Source organism: Oryctolagus cuniculus, chromosome 11 (assembly GCF_964237555.1).
Source record: "Oryctolagus cuniculus chromosome 11, mOryCun1.1, whole genome shotgun sequence".
Classification (NCBI taxonomy): Eukaryota; Metazoa; Chordata; class Mammalia; order Lagomorpha; family Leporidae; genus Oryctolagus; species Oryctolagus cuniculus.
The window spans coordinates 10,146,167-10,170,034 of record NC_091442.1 but is presented as its reverse complement, the minus strand read 5'-3'; the positions used below and the strand labels follow the sequence as shown (position 1 = coordinate 10,170,034).

The 23,868-nt window shown below is 58.4% G+C and overlaps 1 protein-coding gene and 1 long non-coding RNA gene across 2 annotated transcripts in view; both read left to right on the top strand.

Annotated features, from left to right (window-relative positions):
• LOC127487350 (uncharacterized) overlaps nt 1-23,868 on the top strand; it is a 1,183,652-nt gene that overhangs the window by 272,689 nt on the left and 887,095 nt on the right. The gene's annotated exons all lie outside the window — the stretch shown is intronic.
• Nucleotides 5,183-23,161, top strand: PARD6B (par-6 family cell polarity regulator beta). The gene is made up of 3 exons (XM_002722692.5): nt 5,183-5,565; nt 11,231-11,453; nt 20,021-23,161. Exons 1-3 carry the CDS (start codon nt 5,500-5,502, stop codon nt 20,845-20,847), a joined length of 1,116 nt encoding a protein of 371 aa, XP_002722738.2. The 5' UTR covers nt 5,183-5,499; the 3' UTR covers nt 20,848-23,161.

Here is a 23,868-nt window from a genome sequence, read left to right as displayed (position 1 = left end):
CCACATTCGTCCACCAGGTGCTGAGGGCCGGCTGACCCCTTCCATCTGTGGACTCTGAGGGACCGGCTGGCAGCGCCCACAGCCTCACTCTTTGGTTACTATCCTGTCCTCTAACTCACGCCAAGCACATACAGTTGGCACTTAATAAATACCCGGCACATTCAAGAATTCTACTATGGCAATAAGTGATTAAAATCATTAGACAGCAATAATGGGACATTTATGGAGTCCTTACTCTGGGCTGGGACCCACCCTAAGCACTCTGTATGTGAATTAAGACAATTAATTATCTTTATTTTACAGACGAAACAGAGGAGCCAAGAGCTTGCCCGAGGTCACACGGCCAGGAAGCAGCAGAGGCAGGACTTGGCTGTGGGTATGTGGCCTGAGTCTGCCCCTAACGACCACTCTAGGCTGCCTCCCGGCTCCTCTGAGAGGTGTGTGAAAACAGGAAGAATGGCTCATTGCATGTTTGCATTTTATGTCAAGGAATTCCTTCCCAAGCCTTGGTAGACCACCGTGTTTGTAAGGAGTAAGTACTGAGAGGTCCCTGGCATTCTGTGGGCTGAGCCCGTGGGTTCAATCTGAGCCAGACATGGCAGTCTGCTTTTACGGAGAGAACTCCAAGGCTCTGAGTAGTCAGGGAACAGGCTCGAGGCCACTCAGCCATCAAGGAGCAGAGCAAGGACCCACACGAACATCCATCAGCTGACAAGGCACGACCCGGAGCGGGTGCTCTGGCACGGAGGGTAGGTCACTGCTTGGGTCACCTGCGTCCCAATCAGAGTGCCCGCTGCAAGTCCCAGCTACTCTACTTCCTATCCAACTTCCTGCTAACACACGTCCTGGGAGGCAGCAGGTGACGGCCCAAGAGCACCCGGGTCCCTGCCGCCCACGTGGGAGACCTAGATTGAGTTCTGGGGCTCCTGGCTTCAGCCTGGCCCACCCCTGGCTGTTGCAGCCATTTGGGGAGCTAACCAGTGGATGGATGATCTCTGTTTTCTTTGTCTCTCTCTGGGACTCTCTGCCTTTCAAATGCAATTAAAATAAACACTTAAAAAAAAATCATCAAAAGAAAAAAAATTCTGGGGGCCAGCCAGCATTGTGGCAAAACTGGCATCCTATATCAGAGTGCCAGTTGTAGTCCCAGCTGTTGGTTTCTGATCCAACTCCCTGCTAATGTGCCCAGGAAGGCAGAAGATGGCCCAGGCTTGGGCCCCTGCCACCCACATTGGAAACCAGGTGGAGTTTCTGGCTCCTGGCTTCAGCCTGGCCCACCCCTGGCTGTCACAGCCATTTGGGGAGTGAACCAACAGATGGGAAAATCTCTGTATCTCTCCTTCTCTTTCTATTACTTTGCATTTAAAAAAAAAGTAAAAAAAAAAAAACAAAACAAAACAAAACAAAAAAAAAACAGTGCCTCCAGAAATAAAGCTCAAAGCTCCTTCATGCAACTGAAAATTTAATGAGCTAAGGGTTGGCGTTGTGGCACAGCAGGTCCACATCCCATATCCGAGCGGCTAGTTCCTGTGACTCCAGCTTCCAATCCACCTTCGTGCTAAAGTGTGTGGGAGGCAGCAGATGCTGGCCCAGGTACTTGGAGTTTCTGCCACCCACGTGCAAGACCTGGATGGAATTTCTGGCTCGTGGCTTTGGCCTGATCCAGCCCTGGCTTGTGGGCATTTGTGGAGTGAACCAGCAGACGGAAGATCTGTTATTCTGCCTTTCAAGTAAATAAACAAATAAATCCAAAAAATGAAAAAAAAAAAAAGCGTTTAGGGGCCGGCACTGTGGTACAGCAGATTGAGCAGCTGTTGGCCCATAGGAGCGCTGGTTCGTGTCCAGCTGCTCCACTTCCGAGCCAGCTCCCTGCTGATGTGCCTGGGAAGGTCCAGCACTAGGGCCCCTGCCACCCATGTGGGAGCTTCAGATGGAGTCTGGTTTCTTGGTTTTACCCCGGCCCAGGCCTGGCCATTGTGGCCATTTGAGGGATGAACCAGTGGATGGAAGATTCCAATCTCTATCTCTCCCTTTCTTACTGAAACTCAGCCTTTAAAAAAAAAAGTTTAAAAAAAAAAGTTTCTAAAAACATCAAGTAAGTTAGTCCATGGAAAAGCACCGAGCACCGTTCCTGGCACCTGCGAGGCCTGTGTGTCCATCACTGACTCCACCAGTGCCTCCCGGGCTGCAGACTCCGACCGGAAGACCACTCTCTCCACCGCAGCCCGCGGCCGGGAACGCTGGGCTAACGATCGATCTGCACTTCCCCTGGGGAACCGTAGACCACTCACAGCTGGAAGGAACCGCGGCGATGATCTCATCCCTGCCTGCATTTTTAGATGCGGAATCGAGTCCCAGAGAGGAAAAAGGTCAGACAGCAAACTCATGGCCGGACCAAGCCAAGGGCAAGGTTAGGCACGGTGCCTGGCACATGCAGCCCCCCAGGAGGGCAGCCTTTGACTGAAAGGCTGCAGGAAATCCTCCCCACGTTTCCCTGGTGTGGGCGCCACGGCTCCGGCCCCGCCACAAAGCAATCAAGTATGATAAGCTATTAACCAGAAAGCAGGTCATGTGACTTCATTCCACCTCTGCTAAAGGGCTTAAAATGCTTGGGTGAATAGCCCGAGATTCATAAATATCCACTTCGGCGCTTTCTCGAAGAATTATTAACCAGCTCCCTCAAAACTGGAGCTTGGGCGTTCAAGGAGAAAAAGAGCTGGCGAGAGTGATTCCTTGGAAAAATGTCTCCGAGCATCGTCTGGGACGTCTTGCCGCTCTCCTGATGTTTGGAGGAAGGAGAGGAGGGAGAGAGAGAAAGAGAGAAAGAGAGAGAGAGAGAGCGAGAGAGAGCAAGGCATCGCCATGCAGGATGTCAGCTGAGAAAGCTGGCGGTGGAAGATGACAAACTTTCTCCACCTGGCGAGCTAGATGTCGCGGGTGGGGGGGGGGTGCGGAACTTAGAGAACTCTGGGAAAGAGTAAGGCAGAGCCCAGCCCCGATTCCTTCAGACCTCGGGCGGGTAAGAAGCTTGACCGGGGCGTGAGCATCTCCGGAGCCTGGTCCTGCGCAAGGATGGTGTGGACCTGTCCACCACCTGCCTTACTGGAGCCCCGGTCACCCTCCCAGGCGTGGAGCTGGCTTTCCTTTGCACACGGGGAGGTCTGGATCAGCTTTAACGGGAGGATTTGGGGGCGGGGAGAAAGAAGATTAGGGCCAGTCTTCAAACAGCAGAGCAGGGACAGAAATCCCTCTCTGAGCCACGCCTCTGGGCTTCGTGCTTCTCAGCGGAGGCTGAAACACAGGCCTGGTGAGCCTCAGGCCCCACGGCTGTGAGAAGCCGCCGCCGGCCCCTCTATCACTTTGGAACCTCTTCCCTCATTCCTCCCTTGCACAACCCAGGCGCCCGGGGATGGGTGATGCAGGCCTCCAGAGCCAGCTCCTCTCGGGATCCAGAAAGGAAAGTCCAAGAGAAGAGGGAGGCCACGCCCGGGGGAGGGGGATGTGACGCCACCTCCAGGAATGCGGGCCCACGCAGGTGCGTTGGCACCCGGGAACTTCCTTCTCAAAAGCCCTGATAAATCAGCACTGCTAGCAATAAAGCTCCGTCACCCCGCGGTGGCTCAGCGCTGCGGCCCTGCTCCCAGGGCAGGGAGGGCGAGAGCTGAGAACGCAGAATCCCAGGCGACCGAGCCTGGTCCAGCGGCCATCACAGTGCACGCCTGGGCGCCCCAGGCCGTCCTGGGGGGTTGCCACGCCACATGCTCACGACGCCCAGGTGTTGCGCCTTGCTTCCCAGCCCACCGTGGGGTTTTCCAGAAGGAACACGGCACGTGATGACATCACGGATGGCAGCTGGAGCGCGTGCTGCAGACGCGTCTCTCTCAATGCCGTGAGCACGGACAGACCTGACACACACGAACACGCTTTGGGCCCCTCTGCAGTAGTCTAGGGGGCTCTTGAGACCAAACAAGCCGAGAGCAGAGCCCCCGAACGAAGGCGAAGGGCGAGTTTCGCCTGCAGCTGCCCCTGGCCACGCGGGCGCCGAGCGGCACAGGTGTTTTCCCGCGGGGTGAAGAGGGCGGCCCTGCTCAGCGTGGGGCGGTTTCCACCTGCGCTTCCGCCCGGGCGGACCCACGGCTCCGGGGAGAGGAATTCCTCACCTTTGGACCCGGCTGGCCAGCAGACACCTCCCCGTCAGCTGGGCACCCGCCAGGGCGCGGCTCGGGAGGGGGCGGGGCCCGGGAGGGGGCTGGGGTCTAGGGGCGGAGGTCCCGAGGACGCAGGAGCAGCAGCACCCCAGGCATCTGCTCGCACAGGAGGGGGTCTCCACGGCATGCAGGGAGCCCCTTCGCAGGGCGGCAGGGCCCGGGGCTCCCGTCCGCGCCCCCCCAGGGCCCAGGCTAAGCGGGATCCGGAAACCCTGCGTGGACCCCCCCCCCGGCGCCTCAGGCCCCCTCGCTCCCCCCACCGACCCCTGGGGACCCGACGGACGGGTGGGGGCGGGCTGCAGCCGCCTCCCGCAGAGCCCAGCCCACGGAGCCGAGGCGCTCCCTCAGATAAGCGCGCAGAGGCGAAAAACCTGAATTTTGCGCACGAGAGTTGCAGCGGGACCCTAAAAACACGAAAGGGTGGGGAAGGGGGCGTTGTGAAGGGCGACACAACCCAAAGTCACAGCAGGGCGGGGGCCGAGCAAGCCACTCGGTGCCTCGGCCACCGATACGGCCGCGCGCCCAGTCCCCCGCACCGAGCGAGTGACCAGCGCGCGCCGAGCTGCGCCAGCCCAAGCGGCACCAAGTCCCGCGGCGCGCGCCCGCGCGTGCGCAGAAGGCACACCCGCCGGACTCCCTCCTCAGGTGCGCTTGCGCTTCCGGCCGGCCTTCTCTGGGCGGAAACTCGAGCTCCTGCGCATGCGCTCTCCAGCTCTCTGGCGGGGTCCAGAGAGGCGGCCCCGGGCTTCAGGTAATCCCGCCCCTCCCCCGCCGCGCGGGACCAATCGTGCGGCGGCGGGCGGGACTTTGTCGAGGGAGGCCCGCCCATGCGCCCCGCGAGTCGTGTTTCGATTGGTTGGCGCCGCGGGCGCAGGTGCGCGCTTCCTATTGGGTGTGGGCGGAGCGCGAGCGGCCGAGGCTGCTCCGGAGGCTGCAGGTGAGCGCGCGCACGCGCCGCGGCTCTGGCCCGGCTCGGGCGCGCGCGCGCGGGCCCGCGGGGGAGGTGGCCGAGAGCGAGGCTGCGGCGCTGGGAGCCTGCGCTCCGCCCTCTCCTCCTCCGCCGCCGCCGCCGCCGCGGGCCCGCAGGCAGGGAGCAGCGTCCGCGCCCGCCGCGCCGCCAGTGCGCCCCTCCGTCCCGCCGCGTGAGCAGCCCGCCCCTCTGCAGGTGCCTGCGCGGAGCGCCCGGGCCGCGGCCGCCCTCCGAACCCGCGCGCCCCGCCGCGCACTCGCTCCCCGCGCGCCCGAGGGGCGGCCGGTGCCGACGAGGCCGCCGCGGGGCCCGGCGCTCGACATGAACCGCAGCCACCGGCACGGGGCGGGCAGCGGCTGCCTGGGCACCATGGAGGTGAAGAGCAAGGTGCGCGGGGCCGGCCTGGGCGGAGCGGCGGTCGGGAGGCCGGGCGCCGGGGGAGGCCGCGGGCCGAGCCTCGGGGGCCCGCGAGGGCGGGGTGGGGGCGCCGGCTTCTGGTTTCCGAGGTGGGAGCCGTGGGGCGCCCTGTCCGGGGCAGGGCCGGAGGCGCCCGGTCCCCCCGTTCGGGTTCGAGGGGGCGAGCGCCCTTTGGGTTGCTTTGCTCCCGGCCGGGCGGATTCCTGGGGAGCCCTGGAGCGCGTTTCGTCTGCGGATCAGCACCGGCACCCGCAGCGCGTGCGCTGGGGTCTCCGCGCCGCCGTCCGCTGCCCGGGTTCCGAGCTGGGCCCTGCTGGCGGCCCGGGAGTCTCGCAGGCCCCGGTCCCGGAGGCGGGCGGCAGGTGAGCAGGTGGGCTCCGCGGGCTGCGCCTGCCGCGGCTCGGCGCTCCTGAGCGAGAATAATCCAGGCCCTGGGCCGTGCCAGCCGCGGCGGCTCGGAGAGACCCGGCGAGGCCGGAGCGCGTTGGAGGAGAACAGCGGATCGGCTTCCACAGTCGCGAAGCCGCGTGGACGGAAGGGGGCCGGGGGCACGGGGCCGGGGGGCGCCCGGCGGTCCCGATGGAAGCGGGCCGGGGGCGCGGGGCCGGGGGGCGCCCGGCGGTCCTGACGGAAGGGGCCGGGGTCGGGGGGCGCCCGGCGGTCCCGATGGAAGGGGGCCGGGGGCGCGGGGCCGGGGGGCGCCCGGCGGTCCTGACGGAAGGGGCCGGGGTCGGGGGGCGCCCGGCGGTCCCGATGGAAGGGGGCCGGGGGCGCGGGGCCGGGGGGCGCCCGGCGGTCCTGACGGAAGGGGCCGGGGCGCGCGGCGGTCCCGTCCCGCGGCTCTGCGCGGCTCTGCAGCCGGGACGCGGCGGGACGATGGTGTTTGGGCCGGGCCGGGGTGGCTGCTGGTCTCGGCCACCGTCCTGTCGGGGGAGTGCGGTTGTGATCGCGGCGCGGCCTCCGTGGGCCCCGGCGGAGCAGGGCAGGGATTCACATCTCGGGTTTGTGGGAGTTGAGGTCAAGAAAAGGCACTTGTGATATTGCATCACTCAAAATTCCGCTTCCAGGCCGACCTTGGTAGCAAGTGGCAGGGAAAAAATGAGTGGAGCTAGTAGGTGCGCTGCTGAAAGAAAGCAAACATTTCCTCCCGGCGCGGGCTGGCATGCCAGGCTCTCGCCGCCTCCTGTCAGCTGACTTGAGAATCTCCCACATACCTGAGGCCCAAACCGGGTGTTAGGTGTTGGCCTGCCGGCGTCCCGAGGCCTGCGCCGGCCACGAGGTGGAATCGGGGCGGCCTGAGACCAGGCGCCGGGAACTGTGGTCCCGCGAGGATGGGCAGAGCAGTGAGGGCCCCGGCCACCCGTGCCCCTGCTTCTCGATGTCTGTTGTTGATGTGTTTACTTCTGAATGGGTTGAATAAGCTGTTTGTCCTCTTAAAAACCTCTGCTGCGGGAGATTTTTGAAGCACATTTTGCTTTGGTGCTGCTTCGGCTTTCTGGGCTCCTGGGGCAGCCGTGGCTGCGGGCTTGGAGCCAGCACTGGAGAGCAGGCGGAGCCGTCTCAGGGTCCTCGGCCCCTGCCTGGACATCAGTAGTGTCGGCCGGATTACCTTGGCCTGGGAAGGGAAGAATGGTTACAGGTAATCAACATAGTGGACAGTGTCAACAAGCTGGTTGAATTCGTGATACCAGAAACCACGTGGCTTTTCTTTGGTAACTGATTTATCTCCCTAATTGTTTCTCTAGAGTTGGGGAAGTTCTCAGTACTGATGGAGGTGCCCTTTAGTAACCTTGGGACAGTCTTGGAGCCGGAACAGTTCCTAATTACTCACAGGCGAATAGGACATTAAAATTAAGTTGTCATTTCTAAAATGTGCCAGCAGATAGTGGGGGGCGGGAGTCTGACACATTGTGAATGGCTGGGAGGAACCAGGCCGGTTAAACAAAGCTGTGAATGGGTCCTGGAGTGGGGAATGGTTGCTTGAGTCTTGAGTCTGTCTCTTGGCAGCTCTCTTCGTGTGGTAAAAAGTTCTCTACCCTCTTGTTCTGCTGCAGGAAGCGTGACAGTTTCTCTAGTGTGTTTCCCCTGCCAGCATTTACAGAGGGCATATCTGACTTTGAAGCCATAGGGTTTCCCACTATTTTTATCAAATGAGTTAAGCAAGAGAAAAAGGTTGTTGAGCAAAGAATTCTCATCCACACACTCGAGCCGAAGCAGTGAAGCCCCCGAAACGTTAACCTCTCAGCTGTCGTTCCGGGTGGTGAGTCAGGCTGAGTGATAACCCGGAGACGAATCAGGACGCAGCGGCCGCCTGTGCTGTGATGCCAGCCAGGGAATGGGGGAGAAACTGTGACTTCTGATAACATCATAGACTGGCTGATAGGAAGGGTGTTCCCTGAGTTTTTATTTGCTTTGAAACATGAAGGTGTGACCGAACTTTTTGAGAGCTTTGGATATGAGTCACCTTATTTTCTTGATGAATATTAGTGTTTATATTTCAGGAATGTGTTTTGCAAACTTTTATTTATCAGCAGCAAGAGGTGGTTTGGGTGAGTTCTAATTTTAACGTAAACCTGGTGAGTGGTGTTTAGGGCATAAGCAGAGCTGATGGGCTTTTCTGTAAAGCAGACAGTGCATCCAGATACCCAGTAAGGCCTCTGGGGAGCTGATTCAGCATGTTTATGCACTTCCAAAATGGCTAGGATTGGGGCTTTCTCTGCCTGATGCTACTGAGGTTGAGCTCCTACTATGTATTTCTTGCTAACAATATCAGATGTTTCCAAGGAAAACGAGTCCTGCGGTCAAACACCTGACCGTGGTGTTGACACCTATGTAGACTGTAGAGTGACAGGTGTCTGGTGTTGACACCTTGTAGACTGTAGAGTGACAGGTGACCATGGTGTTGACACCTTGTAGACTGTAGGGTGATAGCTGACCATGGTGTTGACATCTTGTAGACTGTAGAGTGACAGGTGACCATGGTGTTGGCACCTTGTAGACTGTAGAGTGATAGGTGTCTGGTGTTGACACCTTGTAGACAGTAGAGTGACAGGTGTCAGTGGTATTGACACCTTGTAGACTCTAGAGTGACAGGTGTCTGGTGTTGACACCTTGTAGACTGTAGAGTGACAGGTGACCATGGTGTTGACACCTTGTAGACTGTAGGGTGATAGCTGACCATGGTGTTGACATCTTGTAGACTGTAGAGTGACAGGTGACCATGGTGTTGACACCTTGTAGACTGTAGGGTGATAGCTGACCATGGTGTTGACACCTTGTAGACTGTAGAGTGACAGGTATCTGGTGTTGACACCTTGTAGACAGTAGAGTGACAGGTGTCAGTGGTATTGACACCTTGTAGACTCTAGAGTGACAGGTGTCTGGTGTTGAAACCTTGTAGACTGTAGAGTGACAGATGACCGTGGTATTGACACCTTGTAGGCTGTAGAGTAACAGGTAACAGTGGTGTTGAAACCTTGTACACTGTAGAGTGACAGGTGTCAGTGGTGTTCAAACCTTGTAGACTATAGAGCTGACAGGTGTCAGTGTGTTGAAACATTGTAGATTATAGAGTGACAGGTGACTGTGGTATTGAAACATAGATTGTAGACTGACAGGTGACTATGGTGTTTTTTTTTTTTATTTTTTTTTTTTGACAGGCAGAGTGGACAGTGAGAGAGACAGAGAAAGGTCTTCCTTTGCCGTCGGTTCACCCTCCAATAGCCACCGCGGCCGGTGCGCTGCGGCTGGCGCACCGCGCTGATCCGATGTCAGGAGCCAGGTGCTTCTCCTGGTCTCCCAAGGGGTGCAGGGCCCAAGCACTTGGGCCATCCTCCACTGCACTCCCTGGCCACAGCAGAGAGCTGGCCTGGAAGAGGGGCAACCGGGACAGAATCCGGCACCCCAACCGGGACTAGAACCCAGTGTGCCGGCGCCGCTAGGCGGAGGATTAGCCTAGTGAGCCGCAGCGCCGGTGACTATGGTGTTGAAACCTTGTAGACTGTAGAGTCACAGGTGTGCTGGGCTGCATCCGGAGAGCAGCGGTGGCCGTCCTGTGCGAGCCCCGGCAGCGGTGGCTGTCCTGTGGGAGCCCCGGCGGTGGTGGCCGTCCTGTGAGCCCCAGTAGCGGTGGCCGTCCTGGGAGCCCCGGCGGTGGTGGCCGTCCTGTGCAAGCCCTGGCAGCGGTGGCCGTCCTGTGGGAGCCCCTCACTCAGCTCCACTCCCCGTCGTGTGGGAAGCTGGTTCCGCTACCTTAGGCTCCCACCCCTGAGGAAGTGCCCTGTGAGGCCCACAGAGCTGTAAACCCTGCGTCTGGTGGCTGTGAGGAGGCCGCTACTGGCTGCTGACCAGGAGCCACTGCAGGACCGGGGCCGGAGTGGAGGGAAGCAGAGCTGAGCCCCAGAGCTGGCGTGTGTGGTCCTCGCTGCCTCCCTCCAGTAATCATGCTTTGTAGACAAGAACGTGGTCTTAATTCATTTCCTTTTTAAAGACTTATCTATGTGAAAGGGAGAGCAGAGCGAGGGAGCCGCAGAGAGGTCCTCCATCCGTGGGTCACTCTGAATGGCTGCAATGGCTGGGGCTGGGCCAGACCAAAGCCAGGAGCCAGGAGCTCCATCTGGGTCTCCCGCGTGGGTGCAGGAGTCCAAGCACTTGGGCCGTCCTCCAGTGCCTTCCCCGGCGCATTAGCAAGGCGCTGGATCAGAAGTGGAGCTCAAACTGGTGCCCATATGGGATACTGGTGTCTCAACCTGTTGCACCGCCACACCAGCCCCTAAAATTTTTTTGAGATAAGATTTTTAGTTTTCACTGTAGTCGAAGCCCTAATAGCTCTATAGAGAGTGTGACAGATAAGAAGTGGAGAGACGGTAGCGCAGTCCAGCAGGAGAAGCGGCAGGGCTGTACACAGTGGGTGAGAAGACGCGGAGCCTCACGCATCCGGGTTTTAAGTCACAGCATCATTGAAACTATAGCAGCATCATTGCTGTCAGTTTGGCAACAACTTAAACGAAGTTGGACAGTGTATTTGCAGCAAGACTGATCCACACGGGCCTTTTGTTTTGTGTTGTGTTGTGGGACTGGGAAGCTTTGTAGCGGGCCGAGGCCTCCCTCTCCAGGGCCTATGGGCCCAGTGGCGCTGTCTGCGTCGTCATAGAGAGGGTGCTGCGTCCTGCTGGGCCTCTGTCCGCAAGCACGCGCTCAGTGGCCTTGTTCCTGTGCGTCTGCTGATTCCTGCCCCATCCCGGGAGATTAGGTCCTCTGATGGACTTGGAGGCCGTGGCTGGAGGGCGGGAGGCAGACTTGAGCCCTCCTTTCGTGCCCTCTGACCTGAGTGGGGGGAGTCCGGGCTGCACGCAGGGTTTGCTTGAGCTGAGTCATGCCCGGGGCAGGACGTCCCCAGGGAGGCCTGGGTAGCTCAGGGGTGGAGCTGGGTCTCTGGGGGGAGTGCAGTGGGGAGGCGCCCCTGCAGGGTTTATCTCCCGATGGTATTTCCCCGCCCCTCCCCCTCCCTGTCGTGTGTCAGACACCGTCCTGGTGAAGGAGATACGGTTATGCCTGCTGATTTTTCTGTGGTGTGCATTGTCGTCTTATGTTTACTCAGAATTAACACTTCATGCCTTGCGTGTTACACTTTTAGTTTGGAGCCGAATTTCGTCGATTTTCACTGGAAAGATCGAAACCCGGGAAGTTTGAGGAGTTTTACGGGTTGCTGCAGCACGTTCACAAGATCCCCAACGTCGACGTGCTGGTGGGCTACGCGGACGTGCACGGGGACTTACTGCCCATCAACAACGACGACAACTACCACAAAGCCGTGTCCACGGCCAACCCCCTGCTGAGGATTTTCATCCAGAAGAAGGGTGAGTGCGCTGCTGAGGTCTTCCCGGTGGCGGAGAGAACATTTCCTGCGGTGGCCGGCAAGCAGGTCCAGGCGTTTGTGACACTGCTGGTTCACTAAGTGTCTGCGCTTCCCCGGGTGTCCTCCGCCCGTGTGTGTGTGTGTGCATGCGTGTGTGTGTGTGTGTGTGTGCGTGTGTGTGTGTGTGTGTGTGCATGTGCGCACGCGGGGATTAGGGCTTTATCACTTCACTTTGTTGCCTGTAGGGAGCCTGGGGGAGGAGAGCTGGGGCTGGCAGCACGGGGGTTGGGAGGCCGGCGCCGGGCGAGCTCTGTGCGCCTAGCACGCAATCGCTGCGTCTCGTGCACGTCCGCGTCGTCAGCTCTGGAGTGGTTCCTCCTCTCTCTCTCGGCCGGGGCGTTCCTCCTAGAAGTGGTGCGGAATTAGCTGCCTACCCGAAATGAGGTGGCCCGGCTCCGGAGGGTGTAAACGCTGACCTTAGTCCCTGGCGGGGCCCGGCAGGCGTGTTCCCTGGCCCTGTGTGTGCTGCCTGCAGACGGGCGGGGGAGAATCTTGGCACTGGGGTCAAGGGTGAGGGGTGGGCAGCCAGCCCGAGGGCACTGCGCCCGTGATGAGACCACTGCAGTCTGGCAGTGTTTGTAAACCGACCCGGGGATCGCGTGGGGATTATCCTTGACGCTGAGACCTTCTTTCTCGTCCTTGATAAGCTTGTGCCACGCCCAGGGCTTTGCCACTGGCCGACTGGGTGTCTGCTTTTCTGGATTTGCAGAAATAAGCCCACCAACAAAGCAGACCTCTCAGAGTGGCTCTCTCTGTCCCTGGCCTGTTTATAGAAAACACGCTCTCACACACACACAATTAATTTCCCCGAGACCCCTGGGAAGGACATACCTGGCATTTAACAGGGGTGTGGTGGAGCCAGAGTATAATTGTAGGAAGGTTGATTTGTCTGTTCAGGAGGGGTGGGGGGGCAGAGGTCAAGGGAGCTGCAGTGGGAAGAGGGGAGGGAGGGCGGGAGCGAGCACCAGCCGGCTGCCTGCGGGCGTCCAGCGGAGCCCGGCTTCGTGGTTCTGAGCCCCGTGGCGGGGTTGGCGTCGGGAGCAGAGCGCGGACGAGAGCAGTGGAATTGGGAAAGAAGAGTGCAGGTTCAGTCCCGGGACGAGCCATCTTCTCAGGCTGGGGCGCTGAGCCCCGTGTGCAGGGGCCTGGGACTCGGGTGGGAACCTGGCCACCAGCACTCCTGCAGTTCCGAGCAGGCGAGCGGGCAGCAGGGCAGCTATGTGTGGAATGCTGGGGAGGGGCAGGCCCAGGAGGGAGTCTGAGGTGGCCGTGGGGGGCAGCTGCCTTTGTGTGATGGCTGTAGCTCTGTTCCACGTGGGGCTGCTGCGTGGCTCGCTTTTCAAACTACAAGCACCTGACGCAATGTTGTTGGGTACTCCCTTTGTTAGAGAGATGGTGAGAGTGGGTTTGGCCACCAGTGTTTTCTTACTGGAATGGTGACACGTGTGTGCTCGCGGGGTTAACCCTGGCCTCTTACAAGGGTAATGATCTTCTGCTGTTTCCTGTTAGGGTTTTTCTTTACTGTGTGGTATAATTTTTATTGAATTTTCAATTTTTTTTAAAGATTTATCTATGTATTTGTAAGTCAGAATTAGAGAGAGAAAGAGAGAGAGAGGTCTTCCATCTGCTGGTTTACTCCCCAGATGGTTGCAATGGGCGGGGCGGGGCCAGGCTGAAGCCAGGAGCTTCCTCTGGGCCGCCCACATGGATGCAGGGTCCCAACCTCCCTGGCCATCTGCCACTGCTTTCCCAGGTGCATCAGCAGGGAGCGGGATCAGAAGTGGAGCAGCTGGGACTCGAACCAGCACCCATATGGGAAGCCGGTGCTGCAGATGGCAGCCTAACACACAGTACCGGCCCTAGACTTCTGGATGCTTTCGTGAGGGTCCTTGAAAAAGTCTGTGCAAAAATGGAATGAGAGAGAACTATTTTGCTGCAGGAGGTTTTTGAGATCTGTGCGGTTTTCCGTAATGGCATTTCCATGGACCTCTGATGTTTCTGTGAGAACAGATGCTTTCATTCCCTGTGGCGAAGATAAAGTCTCAGGACAGGTACAGATGTGACTGCGGCCGGACACAGGGTTTGTCAGCCGGCTCAGTCCTGCTGGGGCTGGTGCTGTGGCTCAGTCGATTCGGCCGCAGCTAGGAGGCCAGCATCCTGTGCCAGTGCCGATGTGAGGCCCAGCCTCTCCACTCCGATCCAGCTCCCTGCGACTGTGGCTGGGAAGGCAGAGATGGCCCAAGAGCCGGGGTTCCTGCGCCCACCCGGCCTGGCCCAGCCCCTGCCGTTACAACCGACTGGGTGGTGAACCAGCAGGCAGAAGGCCTGTTTCTCTGTCCTTTGACGCTGCCTTTCAAATAAATCTTTCAACAAAGAGGAAAAAAAGGCAAGCTCTCGTGACTTCCCATCGCAGACAGAATGGAGTCCTCTCTGGTCGGCCGGCCGGCGCCTTCCTCCATGCCCCCCCCTCCCCCCCCCAGACTGGGTGACTTGTTGCTCTTTCTGCACTCTGCGCTTGCTTTTTCTTTTCTTTCTTTCTTTCTTTTTTTTTTTTTAATTTGACAAATAGACAATGAGAGAGAGACAGAGAAAGGTCTTCCTTCCGTTGGTTCACTCCCCAAATGGCCACTGTGGCTGGAGCTGCGCCGATCTGAAGCCAGGAGCCAGGTGCTTCTCCTGGTCTCCCATGGGGTGCAGGGCCCAAGGACCTGGGCCAGCCTCCACTGCACTCCCGGGCCACAGCAGAGAGCTGGCCTGGAAGAGGAGCAGTTGGGACAGACCCGGCGCCCATATGGGATGCCCACACCAGCCCCATGCACTTGCTTTTTCTAAGGCTTACCCTTGGCTGCCTCCTCTCAGCTCGGATCCCTTTGTCACAGGGGTCTGCGTTCCCTGGCTAAAGAGCCCCACCCCCACCCCTCCACCAGATTCCACCGGGAAGGCCTGGGGTTCGCCCAGGGAAGTGTGTGGGGGTCCCTGCAGCTCACTCTGGCAGACTTGGCTGCCTGGACCATTCCTGTTGGTACTTCAGTTCTTTCAAACAAAGCTGAGCCCTGATTTTATGTAAACCTTGGTGGACAGCAAATTCAGGAAACTAATAGGAAGCGCGACATTGATATTGTTAGATTTTGCTGCTTAGTCACAATGCATTTTCTGTTTTCCAACTGGAATCAACAGGGCGGCAGTTAAACCTGATATGGTACCAAGGGAATTTTCTAAAAAACAAATTTCAAAGCCATTCTAAACTTCAAAACTGTGCAGTCTCTCCAGATCTGAGACACTGCCCAGCAATGTTTCCTTGAACCAGAAACGAAAGATGGAATAGGCGAGCAGTTTACGATGGCTGAACTCCAAGACGGTGTCCCTGCGTATCTTGAAAAGTTATGTTTTATAACAGTTTATTGTTAGAAAAGCTCCATACTCTTCCTTCTTGGGCTGTGGTCATGGGAGCAAAAGCAAAACAGAAACACCTGATCTCTCTCTCTTTAAGATTTATTTTTTTATTTGAAAGTCAGAGTTACACAGAGAGAGAGGTCTTCCATCCACTGGTTCACTCCCCAGTTGGCCAGAACGGTCAGAGCTGCACTAATCCGAAGCCAGGAGCTTCTTCCGGGTCCCCCACGCGGGTGCAGGGGCCCAAGCACTCAGGCCATCCTCTACTGCTTTCCCAGGCCATAGCAGAGAGCTGATCAGAAATGGAGCAGCCGGGACTTGAACCGACGCCCATATGGGATGCTGGCACTGCAGGCGGCAGCTTTACCTGCTACGCCACAGCGCCGGCCCCAACACCTGATCTCTCACAAGTGATTTTCACCAAGAGGATGCCCAGGTCTCTGGGCAGCCCCCAGCCTCTGAGTTGCTAGAATTGACCCTGGCTCCCCTGGGACAGGGATAAGGCGCAGAGCATGGTGGTTCACTGTTTGGATTATTCCTGTGCACTGCACAGTTCGAGAAAATATTTAAAGCTTGTACCTTAAAAAAAAAACCCGGTCATTCCTGCGGGTTTGCACACAGCGGGGAGATGTAAATTCTGTGAAGTCGGGTGATCTCGCTCAGAAGCCAGCAGCTCCCGGCGGAGTCCCTGCACCGGCCTTGCCACGGTCGCCGTGCCCTGCCTGGGACAGATGTGTCTGCGTCTTGCGTCTGTTTGGAGGCATTGGTTGGAAGCCCTCAGTAACAGCCTGCTCTCTGCCACGCCTCCCTGAGGCTGTGCCCCAGGAGACCCGCACACCTGCACTGGGCCAGTCAGGTCACCTTGTCGGTCTTGACTGTGCCTTCGATATTATTTTGCCGATGTAGTTTAAGGAATCATGATTTAATTTTAAATGGTCTGAGGAATATGCATTTAGTGGTAAGTTATAAAATACAGTTTAACAAAAGGTACTGCTCAGAAATACAAAAATAAGAAGGGGCCGGCGCTGTGGCATAGTGGGTAAAGCTGCCAACTGCAGTGCCAGCATCCCATTTGGGCACTGATTCTAGTCCTGGCTGCTCCACTTCCAATCCAGCTCGCTGCTGTGGCCTGGGAAAGCAGTAGAGGATGGCCTCTGTCCTTGGGCCCCTGCACCAACACAGGAGACCTGGGAGAAGTCCCTGGCTTCTGATTGGCTCCGCTCCAACCGTTGTAGCCATTTGGGGAGTGAACCAGCAGATGGAAGACCCCTCTCTCCCTTTCTCGCTCGCTCTCTTTCTGCCTCTACCTCTCTATAGCTCTGCCTTTCAAATTAATAATCTTAAAAAGAAATAAAAAAAATAAGAAGCTGGGGCTGCTATTATGTCGCAGTGTTAGGTGACACCAGTGTCCCATATCCGTGTGGCATTTCAGGTCCCAGCTGCTCTGCCTCCAGTCCAGCTCCCCACCCATGCACCTGTGAAAGCCGTGGAAGGTGGCCCAAGTCCTTGGGCCCCTGCACCCACGTGGGCGACCCAGATGGAGCTCCTGGCATCAGCCTGGCCTGTCCCAGATGTGTGACCCAGCAGATGGAAGACCTTTCTCTCTCTCTCTGTCTCTGTCTCCTTTCCCTCTGCCACTCTGCCTCTAGCAAATAAAATCTTTAAATAAAAAGATACTATGGGATGACATGTCAGAAGATGACACCGGTTGTCACCTGTGACACCCGTTTTCCCGTCAGTCACGAAGCCTCTCACAGCTCTGCTGTCACCACTTCCCGCGCTTGTCCGTCTCCAGGGTCCTGCGCCATCCCCTCGAGTCATGTCCGGCCTGCAGCCAGCGTGAACTTTACAGGAAAGCCCGGTGAGATGATCGTCACCGTCACCTGCTCCCTTCAAACCCTTGGTTTTCTTTCCCTTTGCCCTTAGGCTAAAGTCCTTGAACCCTCACACTTCCCGGGAGGCCCTGTTTGTCCAGTTCTCGCCGGCTGCCTCTCCCTTCCACCCTCCTCCGCTCTAGCTGCAGGCCCCGGCCTTCATCTGCCCCACCCTGGCTCTTCTGTGCCTGGAACCTGGCGTAGCTGGAGGAGCCCCACCTTACCCTGCCAGCCAGGCGGGGTCCCCGTCCGCACACGTCCCCCACCGGGGTCTGTCTGGGTAGTTCTTGGCACCTTTACAGTGATTTGATTATTTGACATTGTTAGCTGCCCTCTTCCTTATTTTTAAAGATTGATTTATTTGAAAGGCACAGTCACACACACAGGCCACAGAACTGCCATCCACTGGTTCACTCCCCAGATAGCTATAATAGCCGGGGCTGGGCCAGGCCCAAACCAGCGGCCTGGGACTCCTGGCCTTGCTGCCTTCCCAGGGACGTTAGCAGGAAGCTGGATCGGAAGTGGAGTGGCTGGGCCTCGAGTGAGCTCTGTGCTACGGGACGCCGGCGTCCCTGCTGCGCTCTCTGTGCCCTGCGGGGAAGCAGGCCGAGTGCACCCAGCACGCAGTGGGTGTTTATTAAGTAGCTGGTGATGGATTTTCTGCATTGGAGAACGGAGTGTTGCCGTGAGTGGTCGCTAATCCTTTTAAAGTTGCCAGCTCTGTTTCATTTAACTGTTTGGGGTTAGAACAAGTGCTGGCAGCCCAGGGCTCGCTGGCTGTTTCTGTAAGCGAAGTTTTCTTGGCGCGTACCCAGGCCATTCCCTGACGCGCAGTCGTGCGGCCTCTGCCTCATGATGGGAGGGTGGTCAGCCCCTGGATTAGGGCGCTTCGGGAAACACCGCGTTCTTTGCTGGCCTCCTGGGCTTCAGGGGGAGCGTGACCTTGGCCCTCCCGGGCGCCGTGAGCTCTCCCCGCCGTGTCACCTCGCGGGGACCCAGCGGGGTTCCTGGAGGGCTCCGCGTTCTTCCAGGCCGGCGTTCTGTTCCCCGCAGGTCCACCCTCAGCCTCCGCTCGGAAGGTGCCACTTAGTGTCGCGCCGTGAGCTCGGGAAGGAGACGAGTGTTTTCCAGAATTACTGTCTGAAGTCAGGGGCTGGGAGGGAGGACGGCACAGCCGGTGTTCGTGTCGGAGAGGCCGCCGCAGGCCCTTGGCGTGGACCCTGTCTGCTCCGGTCAGCTGAGGGTGGGCGCAGGGCAGGGCCCGCCTCGGCGAGCTGTGGGCCAGGCCTGAGTTCGCACCTGCGGAAGGCTCTGGGGAGCAGGCCGCCCGTGTCTGTGCGCAGGTGGGCGGTCGGCTCCCGCTCCTGGGGGCGCTGACCTTTGCACTTTAACACCCTGCACCCTGGCTCCCTGCCAGCGCGTGTCTTTTCCCAGTGGCTGGGAGCTGATTAGCTGGACGGGAGAACAAGGTGCCTTTGTGCTGAGCGCGCAGCTCTGGGGAATTCAGCGGGAGCCTGCGGAGCGAGCGCGGCGCGGTGCCAGCTTACGCAGATTTGGGGTTTTCTGGTCAGGTTTCCCATGAGTAGGTATGTGGGCAGCTGCATTTGTTCTCAGTTTGTATGGTGTGGGATTTCCTTTACAAACGCGACACAGGCTTGCTCTATTGATTGTTTTAAAATAGAAATGTGTGTGATTGTGAAAAGACACATTCCTGATAGGCTTTGGGAAAATTTCCCCAGAAGAATCTGACATCCGTGGACAATGATGGGTCAGTGTTCTGTGTGTGGACGCAGTGTAAATACTCCAAGTCTGAGGACAGAGCGTCCCCAGAGCCGAAGTGGCAGCAGCCGAGGTGACCGTGCCGTGTGCATCTATCTGAGCTCGGTGTTCGTGCGCGTCGGGGCGCCCACCGCGTAGGGAAAGCTGGGTTCCAGCCCTTTCTCGTGCCTCCCTCTGTCCCCTCAGCTTCCTGCTCTGTGAAGTGAGGTGATGACCACTGACCAGGCGTGGCAGGAACGGAGCTGTCGCTGTCATGGGCGGGGCCGAGACAGGGACCTCAGGGCGGGGCTTCGGGGCACCTTGCATCCCCTCTTCTGGAAGTCTGGCTGCTGTCATTTGTCCGCTGATTCTTCTTCAAATGGCTGCAGTGGCCACGGCTGGGCCAGGCTGAACCCAGGAACCAGGCGCTTCATCCGGGTCTCCCACGTGGGTGCCTGTTGTACCTGGGCCTCCCTCTGCTGCTTTCCTAGGCCAGTAACAGGGAGCTGGATCAGAAGTGGAGCTGCTGGGACTCGAACAGGAGCCCGTCTGCGATGCCAGTGCTGCAGGCCGCAGCGCCGCCCTGTTATCCTTGGAAATGCCACACTTCCGTTCGTTAGGCCAGTTATTTCTGAAAATACGGCTCCAGCATTTACTTCCGCTGCGAGTTGTGCCTCCCTGTTCCCTTCTCGCGCTCTGCTGAAGTGTTCATGATCTAGCAGCACCGGGGTCGGCGGCTGCTTCCCGCTGGATTCAGCCCTGGTGGTGGTGTTGCCGGTGCGGAATGGGGAGATTTCTCCCAGGAGCGGGGCCTGCTGGGCGGCGGCCGTGCCCCCCTCAGGGAGGTGCTGGGGCTCCAGGTCGCCAGAGCCCTCACCCCTCGCTTGTGAAGAAAACGGTTCGAGTCCTACACCTCTGCCTCTTTCAGAAGTGGGAAACGAGAGGTTAGGACCATTCCCCAGGAAACCGAGGGGAGGGAGAGGGTCTGTTTGCGGAAAATGAAGCCCCTCGTTGTCCCCATGCCCCGCCCTGCTGAATCCCCCCCCTCCCCCGCGGGCCCCCGCCCCGCCCCCGCCCCGCCCCACACCCGTGGGATTCTGGTCTCCTGACTTGGGAAGCAGGTTCCGAAGCTGACGAACATGCACACTGGGGGCTTGTGGAACAAGAACGTTTTTAGTGGCTGGTAGAAAATGATGTTCGGCAACGTGTTTGTAAAATCAATTTAATTTTCCATAAATGGGCTTTATCCCATTTAAAGTCAACGTTTGGTAATGCTGGGACGTGGGCTGGAGAGCGCCACCTTGTGGCATTTGGTGGTATGGCAGTCTTCTGGGCTACAGCGGGATCTCAGTAGGATGAGCACCTGCATGGGGCCGGGTGGGGTGTGTGTCAGGTGCGTTTGGGCTGTCCCTCTGTCCAGGATCAGCTCAGACCGGTGAGTATCTTTGCAGCCTTTGTGTAATGCTGTCTTGTCTTTGAACAGAAGAAGCAGACTACAGTGCCTTCGGGACAGACACGCTAATGAAGAAGAAGAACGTTCTCACCAACGTGTTGCGGCCTGACAACCACAGGAAGAAGCCGCACATCGTCATCAGCATGCCCCAAGACTTCAGGCCCGTGTCGTCCATCATAGACGTGGACATCCTGCCAGAGACGCACCGGCGGGTGCGCCTGTACAAGTACGGCACCGAGAAACCCCTGGGCTTCTACATCCGGGACGGCTCCAGCGTCAGGGTGACGCCGCACGGCCTGGAGAAGGTGCCGGGCATCTTCATCTCCCGGCTCGTCCCCGGGGGGCTGGCCCAGAGCACGGGGCTTCTGGCGGTCAACGATGAAGTCCTAGAGGTCAACGGCATAGAGGTTTCGGGGAAGAGTCTGGACCAGGTGACAGACATGATGATCGCCAACAGCCGCAACCTCATCATCACCGTGAGGCCGGCGAACCAGCGGAACAACGTGGTCAGGAACAGTCGGACTTCCGGCAGCTCGGGCCAGTCCACTGACAACAGCCTCGCCGGCTGCCCGCAGCAGGCCGAGCCCAGCTTCGAGCCGGAGGACGAAGACAGCGACGAAGACGACATCGTCATCGAGGACAACGGGGTGCCGCGCCAGATCCCCAGAGCCGCCCCGCGCGCGGCCGGCAGCCTCGAGTCGCTCACGCAGATCGAGCTCAGCTTCGATTCCGCGCAGAACGGGTTCCTTCCTCCTGCCGAGGTGGGCTCCGCGTCCGTGGCCAGCGGCACCTGCACGGAGCCGCGCGCCCCGGGGCAGAGACTCCTGGAGGAGGACGGCACGATCATCACGTTGTGAAGCCGAGTGGGCCGTGTGGGGCTGCGCGGCCAGCCGCTGCGGTGAGCACCTGCACGCTGTACCGCCGGACCGGCGCGGACGGACGGACGGACTAGCCGTAGCCGGAAGAGAGGCTGCAGCTGGGACGTCACTGAAGTGGCGGCCTGCTGACTGTTAGGCGGACTCCGCAGAGGGGAATGCAAGTCAGAGGGGCCTTTGCTGGGGCAGGGACACGTTTGCTGTTCTGTGTACGGGAGCTAGAGAGAGCACACGGGGGCTGGGGGTCAGCTCCTGGGAGAGCACACTGGGGGCCTGGGTCAGCTCCTGGGAGAGCACACTGGGGCTGGGGGTCAGCTCCTGGGAGAGCACACTGGGGGCCTGGGTCAGCTCCTGGGAGAGCACACTGGGGCTGGGGGTCAGCTCCTGGGAGAGCACACTGGGGCTGGGGGTCAGCTCCTGGGAGAGCACACTGGGGCTGGGGGTCAGCTCCTGGGAGAGCACACTGGGGGCTGGGGGGGTCAGCTCCTGGAGGGAGCTCTCTGGGAGCTGGGGGCCTGGGTCAGCTCCTGGGAGAGCACACTGGGGGCTGGGGGTCAGCTCCTGGGGAGGGTACGCTGGGGGCTGGGGGCTGGGTCGTCTGTCTGGCGTGGTCGCATGTCTAACCTGCTGTGTGGAGTCCCATCCTCCCCCCTCGTGAAGTCCGACTGCGTCTCGGCACACGATGGCCTCCGCGCTGGTGCCCCGACTCTGCACCGTGCTTCTTCCTTCGTGTCGCGACGCTGTGTCCCACGTGCGTTGTTTTTCCTGATTTGAAGAAACGTCCGAGCAGTCGGCCTGCAGCGGAGCTTCGAAGCCACGCTCCTGAGCTGTGAGATGGCAGTTGTGGGGTCGGGGCTGTCCCGTGGCTTCCGTGTCTACACAGTGGCCCCTCCGCGTGGGGTCTGTGTTCTCAAAGGCAGTGTCCTTGGCCGCAGCAGCACGGGGCTCTGCTTTGTCACCCGTTCTCGTCCTCACGCCCGTCTCAGTGTGTGTGCGTGTTGCTGTCATGCATTTGTCCTCTTAATGTGTTCAAGTGGTACGAATTGTTTCGGATTAAAAAACGCACCCAGATGAGACTCTTACACACCGGACAAACTTGTGCACTTTTTGTACAAAATGTAGGTTTTTCTTCACGAGCTTCCCGGGAACGCTGCCGGTGCTTAGGGAAGTCACGTCGCTCGCCTGCGGCAGGCAGGGTTTGCCGCATTGACTCAGGCTGGCATCACCGTCCGGCGCGTCCACGCACACGAGCGGGGGCGCCGAGTGTGCTGGCGGCCGTGGGCTCCTGGCGGCTTGTGCGGTTATTTATTGCTCTTACGATAGGGCTGCTACGAGTCCCTTCTCACGGGTGCGCTGTGAGACGAAGGTTCCAATGACTCCGCTGTGAAGGATGCTGTCCTCGGTGAAGCTGTGAGGAAGCGAGGTCTCGACGACACCCGCGCGTGTTCTCGCGAACCCTGCACCGCGCGCGGGTCCCGGGGCTCCCAGCGGCGTTCCGGCCCGGACGTCGGAGGAGCCCCGTGAACTTGACTCTCGAACGGTGAATCGCGTTCGATGCAGGAGGCTGAATTTCATTTATAATTTAAGTGGTGCAGGGGTTCGGCACGTTAAGTAAAATCCTTTTACACACTACCTCTTTCTCTCTTTTTTTAAACAAAGTTTTAACATCAGAGCCTTTCTTTTGGGGAACAGTACTTCAGGGCTTGACTTCTGTACCAATTTTGTCTGTACAACACGATTTCCCTGCGTGTGCTCCCTCCCGGGAGTGGACAGCAGCCCCGCCTGCTCGTTCCCGTGAGGACCCTGTTGGCCGTGTCTGCTCTTGTCACCCAGATCTTTGTCGGTCTAATCGTTGGTGAAATAATTGATTATTAGACTTATTGTGAAGCCAGTAGACCTCGGTTAAATGGTAAAACAACAATGTATCGGTAGTCTGAATCAATTATTTCAAATGCACCTTATTAACAAAAGTGTCAGTGGGTCCAGTGTATAAGTTATAGTTCTAAATGTCAAGCCTAACTGTGAATTCTGTTCTGTTTCTTAAGTTTATGATAATGTTCTCAAACCGTCAACAAAATATATGTACTTTTGTGAACTATGAATTTTCTAATTAAATTTTACATGCTATAACATGATTTTTACATGAATGATACTTTAAACTATCAAATGTCAGTATTTTACTACAATTTTATTATAAAATGTACATTACCACTAAATGAACTTTGATTTAAAAAATCAAATTAGCTTTAGTTGTGTATTATTTTTTACAAATAAAGATAGACTTGTATAAAGGCTACTCTCTTGTTTGAAATTATATCAAAAGTTGGCCGGCACCACAGCTCACTGGGCTAATCCTCCGCCTGCGGCGCTGGCACCCCGGGTTCTAGTCCCGGTCGGGGCGCCGGATTCTGTCCCGGTTGCCCCTCTTCCAGGCCAGCTCTCTGCTGTGGCCAGGGAGTGCAGTGGAGGATGGCCCAGGTGCTTGGGCCCTGCACCCCATGGGAGACCAGGAGAAGCACCTGGCTCCTGCCATCGGATCAGCGCGGTGCGCCGGCCGCAGCGCGCCGGCCGTGGCGGCCATTGGAGGGTGAACCAACGGCAAAAGGAAGACCTTTCTCTCTGTCTCTCTCTCACTGTCCACTCTGCCTGTCAAAAAAAAAAAAAAATTCTATGACGAGCCAGCCCAGCAGACCTCGGGAAGCACCCACCGTATAAGCCGTGCAGGCAGGAGAGCGCTCGGGTGTAACACGATGGCTCCTTCACTTCTCATTGTTAAAAGCTGCACAGCAAGTTTGCGTTACTGGAAGGTGACGCTCACGACGCCTTAATTGTCGGGGCACTGAGGCCCAGTGGTTTAAGCCACAGCTCGGGACGCCCACAGCAGTGCTGGTTCAAGCCCTGGCTATGCCACCTAGGGTCCAGCTTCCCCCTACTGCTTCCTGGGACGCAGCCCATGCTGGCTCCAGTCCTTGGGTTCCTGCCACCCCATGGGAGACCCAGATG